Source organism: Myxine glutinosa, chromosome 3, assembly GCF_964187855.1.
Source record: "Myxine glutinosa chromosome 3, kmMyxGlut1.1, whole genome shotgun sequence".
Taxonomy (NCBI): Eukaryota; Metazoa; Chordata; class Myxini; order Myxiniformes; family Myxinidae; genus Myxine; species Myxine glutinosa.
The window spans coordinates 125887874-125901816 of NC_136263.1; the positions used below are offsets into that span (position 1 = coordinate 125887874).

A 13943-nucleotide genomic window follows, 5' to 3' on the forward strand; every position below is an offset into this window, starting at 1 on the left:
CCTCCACGGCTGCAGAAACCCTCATCCACGCCTTCATCACCTCCCGTCTGGACTACTGCAATAGCCTCCTCTATGGTTCACCCTCAAAAATCACCAATAAACTCCAATACATTCAGAACTCCGCTGCCCGTCTACTCACTCATTCCCGGACCCGTGACCACATCACCCCCGTCCTTTACAAGCTTCACTGGCTCCCCATCCCCCAGAGAATCCAGTACAAAATCCTCCTCTTGACATACAAAGCCCTCCATAACCTGGCCCCATCCTACCTGGCTGACCTCCTCTCCAGACACACTCCCACCCGCAACCTCCGCTCTGCTGGTACCAACCTCCTGACCCCCTCCATCCGGACCAAATTCAGATCCTGGGGGACAGGGCCTTCTCCATCGCTGCTCCCACCCTCTGGAACTCACTACCTCACACCATCAGAGACTCCTCCTCACTCACCACATTCAAAACATCACTAAAGACCCACCTGTTCAACGCTGCATTCAACATTCAACCCACAGCATTTAACCCCTGACTATCTCTTCTCCTTCTCCCTCCTTTTGCTTTAAATATTTCCCTATTGATTCTTGTCTTGTCTTTTTGATTCTTGTCTTATATATATGCCGTATATCGCTGCTGTTTGTTTTCTTGATTCTTGTCTTTTTGCAATTGTTGTTTTCATGTATTGTTATGCATTATGTTTTCCACTCTGTCAAAGCGCCTTTGGGCTTCTGGAAAAGCGCTATACAAAATAAATGAATTATTATTATTATTATATATATATATATATATATATATATATATATATATTGTTATGTTTGTGGGGGTAGGGATACTTTAATCCAGGTAGATTTGTATAGGTAGATGCTCCAAATGTCGTGCAGAAACCTTGATGTAATAAGTACTTGTTCAGACCATGTGTTCGGATTAAGCCGAATTCGGATTCGGTTCGGATTAATTCGGATCTTCGTCCCATCATGGTTGGCATGCTAATTATCTCAGGTATTATGGGTAAAATTATCCCTTGTACGTCGTTACCTCTATCTATTCCTTTGTCTCTTGGCCCCGAGGAGTCGTGATTTGTCATGGTTTTGATTGACACAAGGATGAGTAAGAAGCAACTCGCTGATTGGAAAAGCAAGACAGATGACGTCAGAGCCTGGACGTTAAAAGAACGCTCTGGCCGACATTTCCCCCCCTTGTGCCTTCTGGTCCTGGTTTTGATAGCTAAAGGTCGCTTGTTACTCTTCTCTGGACTCTCTGGCTCTGAGTTTGGCACGATTGAAGCGGCGGACATTTTGGTCTTCTCGTGGTTGTTCTTCTTGTGGCCCTTCTCACTGTGGATGCATCGCGAGGAGTTGCTTGTTGAGTTATTATCGGTTTGGTTTTCTTCACGAGCACGAAAACATTCGATAGCGCTATTAACAAAGGACGTGGGTTTGGTGCCGATCGTGTGGCGCGGAGGTCGCTGCTCGTGGTCTCTGTGTGAGTAGCCCAGCTTCGTGCAGCTGGGGGCCGTGCCGAGCGAACCAAGGAGGCAACGGGACTTGAGCGGACCGCACAGTAAGGCGAACGAGGGCTCAGCGAGGCCTAATTCCCGCGCACAAGTTCGCGCCAACCGGCATGCGTTTCCCGCCAAGGGTGGATGCTTCCTGACGAGATTCAAGCTGCTCGCAGATAAGTGCCAACCACACACCTATTCTTTTTGATTGCATTTATTTTATCCTTCGTCTGTGTTTGTATCTGTGGGGACATCCCATTTAGGAACATTATTTATTATTGCGTGTTTTATTTTGTATTACCTGCATTCCATTTAATAAAGCCGGCATTTTTGTACATTTTAATCTTGCCTCGGTTTGAGTGATTTTCCACAGGTTTGAGGACTGCCGGTTGGATCTGTGCAGGTAAGTGCTCTGCAGCATCCTCCTCCTCCTCCTTCACCTCCCCCCCCTCCCCCCACGTGTATTAAGTCCACCATACAGTTGAACTGAATGATTCGGAGTAACAGCTTGTTCGGCTATCCGTTCCTTGGAAAGATTTTAATCGGCAGGAACGTGACTATATATATATATATATATATATATATATATATATATATATATATATATATATATATATATATATCAGCTCAGTGGGCTGTCACTGCATAAGTGATGAGGTCCATGGGTTCAAGTCCCGGGTTGAGTCAGAGGTTTTTCCGCACTAGCCCCACACAGGAATTTATTCCAGTTTATTTTATTTATATATATATATATACTAGCTGAATGCACCGGCGTTGCCCGGGTTCTTTTTGAAAGAATTTAATTTTCTGTACTGATGTCTGATGCGAGCCCAATATCAGTTAGTGCTCAACGATTCCTTGTTCTTTCTTCTGTCGGGCCCCCGCGAGAGAGATTTTTGAAAGCATGTGTTGCAATCAGTCATATATTCCTATTAAGTGCATAAGTTGTACTTCAAGAGAATTTTGAAAGAAGAAGAAGATTTCTTGCGAAATGAGCCCAGCCCGACCGAGGCGGTCTCGACTGGCCTCGCCACCTAGCCTATAACCTTTCCGGGGCCCGTACCGACATTTTTTGTTTTAGACGCTTCCCCCTATCTTTCACCGTTCAGGAGATTAGCGCGTGCAGACAAACAAACAAACAAAAACTTTCTTTTATATATATATAGAAGAAGATATAAGATATTGTGTGTATATATACATATATATATATATATATATATATATATATATATATATATATATATATATATGTATGTATGTATGTATGTATGTATGTATGTATATATATATATATATATATCTATAATTATATAAAGCAGTAAAGTATGTTTGTTTGTTTGTTTGTTTGTCCTCTTATAACTCGAGAACTACTCATCGCAGAGCAAAACCAAAGGCATATTCGGAATCAGTACGTCTCAGAGCAACTACAGCACACCTTAAAATTTAAAAAACTTCGCGTTTTAAAATTATGATGTCATCAGCGTATTTCGGAACGTTAATTTTTAAACTTCATATTCGGAATCAGTACGTCCCAGAGAAACTTCGTAACGTTAATTTTTCAACTTCATCCGATTGACATGGGACCAACGGCATGTGACAGAGAGTGAAACATTTATTTGACGACAATGACTTCCGACTTCCGGGTTCGGAATGCGGGACCAATGCCATTTGACAGGGAATAAAAAATAAATGCGACATTTAATTGATGACAATGACTTCCGACTTGAATCCCCCCTCCCCCCTCCGCTCCCCCCCTCCCCCTCCCCTCCCCCCCCCTCCCCCTCCCCATCCCCCCCCTCTTCTCCCCTCTCCCCCTCCCCCCTCCCCCTCTTCTCCCCTCCCCCTCCTCCTCTTCTCCCCTCCCCCTCCTCCTCTTCTCCCCTCTCCCCCTCCCCCTCCCCCTCTTCTCCCCTCCCCCCCCCTCTTCTCCCCTCCCCCCCGTTCCCCTCCCCCCCCTCCCCCCCCTCCCCTCTCCTCCCCCGCCCGGCAATGCCGGGTACTTCTGCTAGTATATATATATATATATATATATATATATATATATATATATATATATATATATATATATATAGATAGATCGATATATAGATATATATAGATATATTGAGATAGATATATATTTCCTGATAATTATATTTGAATTAAAATTCTTGGCCCTGCCATGGAGCATTAATTCCTTCCATGCTGATTTGACGTATGTTGTGTTGAGCGTTGCATGAAGGTGACGAAGCATCACGTTGTTCGCCTTATCCAGCGGAACAGTCCCGAGGGAAACCCCATGAGGTGGTCCGATCTGAGTGAGGAATCGTGAGATTCCGGGTGAAGCATGAGTGAGTCTCCTTGGTTCATCATAGCACATGGTGTCATGAAATGAGAGGAGGCGTTAAAGTCGTGTGGTTTGGATTGGGGGGGAGTTCAGGGATTCCTTGTTTGGCGTCATCCCGATGTGTGTTTTATGAAGGAGGATCGCTGTCCGAATGACTGCATAGGGCTGGGAAGCGCCGACACTTATGGGGATGTAGCCTTGATTGGTGGGCACGGAGGGGGCACGGAGGGGTCGTCATGTGCGGCGCTACTCTGACACGGAGGATGTGACTTTCCTCAATTTATTTCCCGTCGTGATTATGTCGATCCACAGCGAGACCACAATAGATCGCCGCATCGACTTTGTTAATTACCGGGAGAGAGAAAAAAAGGAAAAGCAGACGATGAATGGAAGAGGAGAGAAGAAGAAAAAGAAGAGGGCCGTTGACACGGCTGCACAGTAGCCCAATTCATTGTGCAGAAACAGTGATTTGGTGCTCTCATTACGAGAAGCCGCGCTAATTAAAGCGACAGAGAGAGAGAGAGGGAGTAGAGGAGAGCGGGGTGGTGGCAGCTCATCTGGGGCCGGAGAGGAGCTATCCAACGTGCTGGGGCAGGCCCGCGGCGGGATGGCGGGCGGTGTCCTCCGCGGCGCCAGCACTAATGTCAGGCCGCTTAAATGAGCTTGTGAGCCCCACGGGCGATGGCGGGGAAGTGGGATGGGGAGGGGTTTGGTGGAGATAAACCCATCGGTACAGAGAGAGAGATGCGTCATAATAGTAATGTAAAGGTGTGTTATCGTTGAGAGTGAAAGTGATGAAGCAAGGGAGGGCCTGACATTAGAGGGGAGCGAAGTCCTGGATAAAGGTTGTAATTTTTGGAGCGACTGAAATTTACCTTTGGAGCGAGGCAGCTGCGCCGGCAGAGGTGTCAGCAACCGCTTGGCAAAGCGAATTAATGGCGCGGCAGGGAGGGGGGGGATGGGGGCTGTTGCGGATGCGTGGCAGGAAAAAAAAGGAGAAAAGGAGAAAGCGTGTTGCCAACGCAACGTGAGGAGAGAGAGAGAGAGAGAGAGAGAGAGAGAGAAGAAGAGAGAGGAATAGCGAGAGAGCAAAGGCAGCTCCAGCGAGAGAAAATGCGTCGGCCTGGGACGGGCATCCTGGAGCGCTTCGGAGCCCAAGTAACCATGGATACGGACGTGCCAGCGCGATCCAGTTCCGTGCGGCCGCTGAAAGGTCAGCGAACGATGCCGGCCCGAGGCCCCCCCGCACTGTGGACTGTGACATTTTGGCAACAACCGACTCCACAACCCAGAGATCCTGCATCGTCTTCACAGGAGTAGAGCGCGCATCTTTGAGAGATCGCTGACCGAGGATCCCAGACAAAACCACCCGACACGTGGTCTATGTACACGGTCCACTGGTAAACATGAAAACAACTGAACATATGACTCTGTGACGTCATTTAGAACTTGTAAGTGTCCGTGAAAACGAAAAAAAAAACATTTGTGAAAGAAGTCCAGAAAAAGTTGACCTCTTGCGCTTTAGATTTTTTAAATGGTGAAATATAAAGGCAAAGCATGCACAGCCTCGCATGGGATTCGATGTATGGAGCGCACAAACAACACCGGCTACATGTGGGACGTTCAAAATGGTCGAACAACAGGGCGGTCACCATATCCCAAGACATGGTGTTTTATATCATTATTTTCCAATATTCAAGTGCATTATATGTGCATTTATATATGTGGATATATGTGTTGTGTGTGTGTATATATATATATATATAGATAGATAGATAGATATATATATATATATATATATATATATATATATATATATATATATATATATATATATATATATAGATAGATAGATATATATATATATATATATATATATATATATATATATATATATATACATATATATATATATATACATATATATATATATATACATATATATATATATATATATATATATACATATATATATATATATATATATACTGTATATATATATATATATATATATATATATATATATATATATATATATATATATATATATATATATATATATATATATATATATATATATATATATATATATAGAAGTTCAAAACACACCTGGTCACAAGTGTGCTGCACTGACTGGGTCCTCAGTCGGGGTCCTCAGCATCATCCCGTTTCGGCCCTTCAACCTCGATACGGTCAGCTTAGGTGGGCCAGCAGGGGCACATACACATCCACATGCAGCAACTGCACCTGGATGCGTACATACCCCCACCCCCAGCCAGTGCGAACAACAACAACACCTCCACATCCAGAATCCACAGCACCAAACAAACATGGTGGAACACTCAAACACCCGCCTTTATACCCTTCACCACTCACCAACAAAACACACCAGATCATTCATACACACACATACACACACATACACAACACCAACCAAACAACCACCTACCCTTACAACATACACCACTCAACATACAAAAACACACACTCATGCAAAAATTAATTCATGCAAAAACACACACCCTCACACACTCACTCATATACACAAAATAAGAAATAATAAATGTAACAAAAATAACAAAAAAAACAAACACAACCAACCTACACCGTTTGACGTGTCTCCATAAACTTCCTCCATGTCCAAAATGAGCATTTCAAGGCAACCTGGGCCACCTTGTCACACATCGTCCCTCTTTCTGTCCCACACACTCCCAGCCTGGCAAAAAATGCAGAAAAGGATTTGCCAATATTCCTTCTACACCCCACCTCAAATGGCTGACACGAAACTCGCCAACCCTTCTCCCGGCACTCTGCCTCCAGCTCACTGTACTTTCCTCTCTTCCTCTCGTGCACCTCCTCCATGTTCTCTTCCCAGGGTACAGACAACTCCCCGAAGATGACCTGTCTTGTTGCACTTAACCAAATAACAATGTCAGGCCGCAACCTTGTCACACAGATCTTCTCTGGGAATACCAATTGTGGCTTTAGGTCTGCCACCACCTGCCAATCACAAGCATCTGACAGCCCTCTTGCTTTCCACCTCCTCCTCTTTCCACCTCATATATATATATATATATATATATATATATATATATATATATATATATATATATATATATATACAAATATATACACACACATAAATGCATGTAAATATATATGCATATATTAAGTTATATAATATATGGTGCACATAATATATATATACTTGTCGGAACCCCACCCCCCTCCAAGGTACTGATGCAAATGGTGAGTCATCGCTACCAACTCCGCTCCCGCCAATCGGAGCCAGGGATAGTGGTGACTGAATCAACCAATGGACGTTCAGAATAACTATATATATATATGCAGTATATATATATTACACACCTCACGTACTTTTTGTTTGGCCTGTCTTGAACTGCAGTGGGCATCTTATTCACTGAATATTTTAAAATTTATGGTGCACGGAAACATAGGAGGTCTTTTGGGAGCAGAATGAGAAGCGGGGAACTACTGGAAGAGTTGTGGAGCGAAGTTGTGGGTGCTATGAGTGTGAGATTGTGAGGCAAATGTTTGGTTCATTGAAATGTCTTTTACAAGCGAAAGTGGGAAATGTCGCGCTCTGTACACAGCAATTAACTTGCAATATTGTACACCGCACCTTTCCTATGCCATCTCTAGGCGCTGCATAACGTCATTGCCGGGTATATATATATGGTATATATATGCAAATATTATATATAATTTTATATATATATATATATATATATATATATATATATATATATATATATATATATATATATATATATATATATATATATATATATATACCGAAGGTCCCGATATATATATACCGAAGGGGGCTCGGCAATGACGCACGCTGAAAGGGAATACCGTACTCAGTTTTCACTCTGGTTGTTTTCTTGTTACCCTCGCCAGAGGAGAGGGTATTGCATTTGAGTCCGTTTGTTTGTCTGTCTGTCTGTCTGTTTGTCCGCACAGAATAAATATGATTTTCTCTGCAACCGTTGGTCCGATTGACAGGAAATTTTCACCAAAGGTGCAACTCCCCTTGTAGAATTTTTAAATGATAATTATGATGTCATAGGTCACGTGGTTTGGCCGCCATCTTGGAAAAACCCAAAAAATTGAACCTCTATATCTCTGAAAGCGCTGAATAGAAAAAATTGAGACATGGCTCATTGAAAAGAACTCTCCATGGCGAATAAAATCTGTTAATGATGATGTCATAGGTGCCGCCATTATGACGTCATAATTCGACAAGTACAAAACTTCATCCAATGAAGACGTAATTTCTTGAGCGACATGTTGGCATAAACTGGTGGAGAAAAAAAACAACGATGACGTCATCGGTCACGTGGTTCGGCCGCCATCTTGGAAAAACCGAAAAACGTTGCACCTCTATATCTCCGAAAGCGCTGAATAGAAAAGATTGAGACATGGCTCATTGTAAATAACTCTCCATGGGGAATAAAACATGTTCATGACGATGTCATAGGTGCCTCCATTATGACGTCATAATTCAACAAGTACAAAACTTCATCCGATTAAGATGAAATTTCTTGAGCATAATCTAGGAATAAATTAGTTTAGAAAAAAAATAATGATGACGTCATCGGTCACGTGGTTCGGCCGCCATATTTGATTAAACACAAAAGCCTTAAAAACCACTGAAGATACATCCTGGCGAGGGATTGCAATCTCTGATTGCTCTTTTTCTTGTTTTCTTTCTTGTTTTCTGGTTTTCTTGTTTGTTTGTTTGTCCGGGCGATATCTCAGCCATCATTTGAGCTCGGAAGCTAAAATTTCGGCACAATAGTGAGCAAGTACTTTGTCCAAAATGTTATTTTTTGTTTTTTGATTAATCAATTAATTGATGAGTTATTTAATTATTAGCGATTAATTAAGTACTTATACATTTCCTTTCTCTTCTGACCATTATATCAGGCACCTTTTGAGTTAGGAAGCTGATATTTGGACATGCCAATGACCAAGTGATTTGGCTGCAAACGCTATTTTTGATTTATTAATTAATCAATTAATCGATTAATTCTTTAATTGTTCGATTAATGCCCAAATTTTTTTTTTAAAGTTACAGATTCAGATGAAATGGTGGTGGTTTATGTGTTCTATTAGCGAATTGATTAATCATTTCATTTTTCTATGACTATTTTTTATTTATTTTCATTATGAATTTTTTATTTATTTTATTTCTCATCTGGGCAATATCTCAGGCACCTTTTGAGCTAGGAAGCTAATATTTGGACATGACAGTGACCAGGTGATGTGGCTATAAAGGATATTTTTGATTTATTGATAAATCATTTAATCGATTCATTATTTATTGATTAATCAATTAATTATTTTTTTATTTTTATAAATGACTTAATTAAATTTCTAAAAGATACATCTTCGGATGAAGCACTCGTGGTTTAGTTATGCTATTAGCCAATTGATTAAGAAAATATTTTATGATAAACTTTTATTGATTTTAATTATACAATTAATCAATCAATTATTGTACACCTCTCCCTCCCAATGCCATCTCTATGAGCTGCATACATGCATATATTAAGCAGGATATTTAATTATTTGGCATGGGGGCGGTGTACTTTGAATGTATCTTTACTTGTTGGAACATCTTATTGCGTTATGTGTGTATATATATATATATATATATATATATATATATATATAGATATATATATATATATATATATATATATATATATATATATATATATATATATATATATATAAATAAAGAGTACAGTGTATTAATGTATCCGTCCAATACCAAGAGGTATACAGAAGGCAGCTCCTTTCTCCATCCCGGCCTTTATCGATCGGGGCGACTGCCCGTGCTCGGCTGCCTCATTACGCGGGCACCGCCCGGACGGCCCTGGCCCCGGTGCCAAATTGCGCTCCCGAAGCAGCGTACACGGTGTAGACTCATTATTCAGCTGCCACGGCTGGCGTGCAGCGCTGCTGCAAACAGGTGTCACTGTACCCCGTGTTTGTCCCGCCGCACTCCCTCCTTCTCGCGTCCTCCAACGTCCTGTACCACGATCCACTCCTCTTTTACACCCACAGAACCAACCATACTCCCCACCCACTCCCAGGTCCATTCTCTTTACTCCCATGAGATTTCCCAGGTACCCCTGTACCCCCATCGGTGAACCCGTCACACACGTCCCCTTCATTTATATTATATGAGCATGAGCGAACCCGACGGATTGGGAATGTGGGAGCGTCATCCATCTCGAATGGGTCTCTCCAGACCGGCCGTGCGCCTGGGCTGCCCAGATAGGGTCGGGAAGGGTGGCTAGAAGGGGTGGAGTGCGGGGCGCGCTCCAAGGATAAACAAGGGGAGGTGATCCAAAGAGCCCGCGAAATAACATTAGAGCCTTGTGACCGTGGTGAGCACCGACGCGGGGAATCGCAGTTAGAGAAACAGACCCGTTCGGAGTCCCAAACGTTCATCCCGAATACGAAGGCACCGCGCACTCACCGGAGGTTTCACGGGCACGTAGAGACGGGCGCTGCCTGGATCCCCGGGTAGGGCCAGTTGCACCGCATTCCCAGCAGCCAGCTGGAAGCCCTTGGACTTGACCCAAAACTTGAACTTGGCACTGTCCCCGTTCGCGGGCTCGCCGCCCCGTAGTAGCTGCACGATGCGTTCGTACTTGCGCCGCGTCACCGTCTTGGTCTTCCCGGCGTCGCCATAAGTCTGCAAGCACCACTGCTGGAACTGCCGGTAAGGTGCGGCCCGGAGCCACCCGCCATCCGGCCGCCCGGCCATGCTAGCGGCTGCGGGAGACTTCTAGGTGGGGTCGCGTGCCTCGTCGAGGTGGGGCGGGCTCGTCGGGGCTCCTGGGACGGATCCTCGTTCGATCCGGCGCGGTCGGGACGGGGGATGCGGGGCTTTGCATCGCTGGGTCGACCGCAGGGCTGGGCCTCCTCGTTTGCTTTTTTTTTGCTCGGTTTTTTTCCGCCCTTCCTTTTCTCATCCCTCCCCTCAATTCCCGGTGCACTTTGCATCGGGCTCCACCATTGGAGGATGTCGTGAAAGTTTCAGTGGTGACGTCCAATGGCACGACCGCCAGGCGCTGCCGTCCCATTTAGGAATTGCTCGGGAGCGCCTCCCCGCACACGCGATCTCTGTCGTACCTCCCGTTCTCGACCCGTTTCCTCTCCGACCGACATCGGACATCCCACGCGGGCGCTGCAGAAAAATACATTTCACCCCCTGCCCCTGAAATCCACGGTGCGTTCGCACCCTTTCTCGGGTAAACGGGGGTGTTATTGCATCCAGCTCGGGTCTCTCGTTGTCTGGAGGCACGGGGAGAGCCACCGCTAGACCTATGGTGCTCGCGGGGGCATCGACCGAAGCCAGTCGGCCTGGTTCGTCGCAACCGCCCACACAGCGCTTTTCACCCGTCCTCGTCCTCCTCATGTTTTCGCTTCACCCAGACAGCCTCGAACACCACACCCCCTGCAGCCATTGAGCCAGGAACCCCACACCCCTCACCCTTTTCCTCGCACATGCCATCCCAGCAGCCCCACACCCTCACCCTTTTCTTCGCACACCCCATCCCAGCAGCCTGGAGACCCACACCTCTCACCCTTTTCCTCGCACACCCCATCCCAGCAGCCTGGAGACCCACACCCCTCCCCTCCCTTCTCCCCGACATCCTCTAGCCCCACGCTGCGAAGCTCACCCACGCAGCGCCTTCCTTGGCAACTGCCCGCGGAGCGCGGACTCAATAAGCCCTCTCGGGCGCTCCGGACGGAGGAGCCCGCGTAAAGCGCCCATCGGGTCGTGCTCTTTACGCCATTTTCCACAACTAAGTACGTTATCCCGCAAACGCCCATCGCCACCGAGGCCGTTAAGCGCTCCGAAGCAGCAAATATAATTTTGAAAATGTACCAAAGAACGCGCATTAAAGGTGCGGCCGCGTTCCAGGCGCACAATATAAATATATCTTGCGCGGACTCATTAAAGCGCTCGGCGAGGTCGGCAATTCCCCAAACGGTTTATTTATTTCATTTTTGCGACATTATAATGACCGTGCGGTGAATGGACCCCGCAGGCTTAGCTGAAGCGATAAGCCGGGTGACCGGATCCACACCTGAGTCATAAGTCGCGCAACTCAGGTGCACTCAGGCTCTTTGGTGTGGAGCAGCGACCGGTGGACCTTCGGTCAAGACCACCGCTAACATTTCTAGTCCATTCAAACGATTCTACACGAGAATGGGAATAAGAAACTGCTTCACAGTTCGGATATTACAGCGACACCTGTTGTCACGCTTTTCCTCCTTGCCGATACATTGCACCCCGCTTTATCATGCCTGACGCCATCCTTTTGGAGAGATCCTTGAAAATGTGTCACCTGCGCATGACGTGTGGGGAATCTCTGGCAGGCGAGAAAGGGGAAAGGTAATATGGTGGCGTGGAGGGGGTAACCGGGTAAAGGATATATACGTAAGGTTACCGGGAATAATGATAGGGGTTTGTACATACTATGCAATTCATACTCATGGTGCAGTTCTTTTTGCAGTACAATCTGCTGTTTGTGCAGTGATACGGGATTGTCTCCCTCCAACAATGTCTCAACCTGCCTGATTAAACGCGTACAGTGTCTGCTGTCTTGTCGAGGTCTTGTCTGGGTCATAGCGAGAGGTCTCAGTTTTGAGCCAGGGATCCTGTTGGTTTGTGTAAGCAATACTGAACGTATGAAGGTGTTCAACACAGTATGTATGTATATTTGTATATAGATATAAATACACACATATATATTAGTCCAGGGGCCAATACCGATATTTTAACAAATTGGTACCACCCAAGGTCAGCAAACAATTTTGGTATTTTTGTCTTCCTACATGTCTAGTTTATATTTTGGTATGATAACCCTGCCGATCTAGTAGCCCAATGATAGTTATCACTCTGTGGACAAACCCACCTCCATATAATCTGGAAGTTGAATTTTAGGGGAGCAGGGTAGCATTTTTGGTTATAACTTCAGTTCTACTGAACATATTTTGACAAATTATGATTCATTGTGAAGCTACATCATATATCTACACAACTGTAATCCAATTTACACCTTTAATTATCAGGTGACTTCCTCCGAGGTCAAAAGGTCATGTTTCATTTGCAAAATCGAAAATTTAGCGTGTTTTTGTTTTCAACTGATCTGATTACTATTTCGTGATATGTAGATGCTGAAATTATTTCACAATGTATATATAGGATATTGTGGATGATTTTAATAACCTAGCATTCACAAAACTTCAACAATTAACTTCATATTAACCCTTTTTATGTAAGCATTGTTTCTTCGATTTCCGAAAAATGTAGTCATTGCCTGTAAACAAACCCGCCCCCATATAAAATGACTTGTCACAGCTCCTTCATTCAGACTGAAGCCTTTTGTTCCGCCAGGGGTTTGTGTATCCCTGTTGACAGTCTCTTCTATTGTTTGATCAACAGGTATATGCCCAAAGGGGTTGTGGCTGCCGTTTTGTACTGCAAATCTCCCTTGGGTGAACTTGGTATATACATCCAGATGTTCTACTGGCAGCTGAGTCATAGAGGCATAGTAGTATGGGAGAAACCGGGAATAGTTCACCTTGTCGTAGGCAAAACACCAGGGGATCATTTGTCTGATAGCTGCAAGGTGAAGTGTCCAATTGCCTTCTCTTGAGGCTCTGATTAGGCCCAGCATAACTTCTACCAGGTCAAGGTAGGTCATCCAGAAAGCCGACAGACTGGTGGCATCTCTGAGGGACTCCCGATATTCAAGGAACAGTTCCAGGATACGTTTACATGACTCTGTCTGAAGCAATTTCTGAAATGTTTCCTGGCAAACCTCACTTTTGAAGGTCTCGATAGACTTAAGGGCTTCCTCTAGGTGGTGAAGCTCTCCCGCCTGGTTTTGTTCCATCCATGTAAGGAAGCTTTTCCATACTAGCCGTAGCAGGGCTTCGTACACAAGCTTGTGCAATCTAACTGCTCTGTTATATTTTCGACCCTCCATGACCCCGGCCACAGAGCCTTCTGCTGGAATGCCTGCCTCCACACAAAGATCACTGAGTCCTGCATCCTGGAATCTCTTGCCT

General features: G+C 44.7%; 1 protein-coding gene across 2 annotated transcripts in view; it reads right to left on the reverse strand.

The window, feature by feature from the left end:
* Positions 1-10847, reverse strand: part of NOL4 (nucleolar protein 4) — a 604446-nt gene extending 593599 nt beyond the window's left edge. For both annotated transcript variants that reach the window (XM_078774531.1, XM_068110142.2), the window contains exon 1: positions 10333-10847. In XM_078774531.1, the coding sequence (XP_078630657.1) occupies positions 10333-10623 (291 nt within the window). In that variant the 5' untranslated portion in view covers positions 10624-10847. The remainder of the gene's footprint in view (positions 1-10332) is intronic.
* Positions 10848-13943: the final 3096 nt, after the last annotated feature.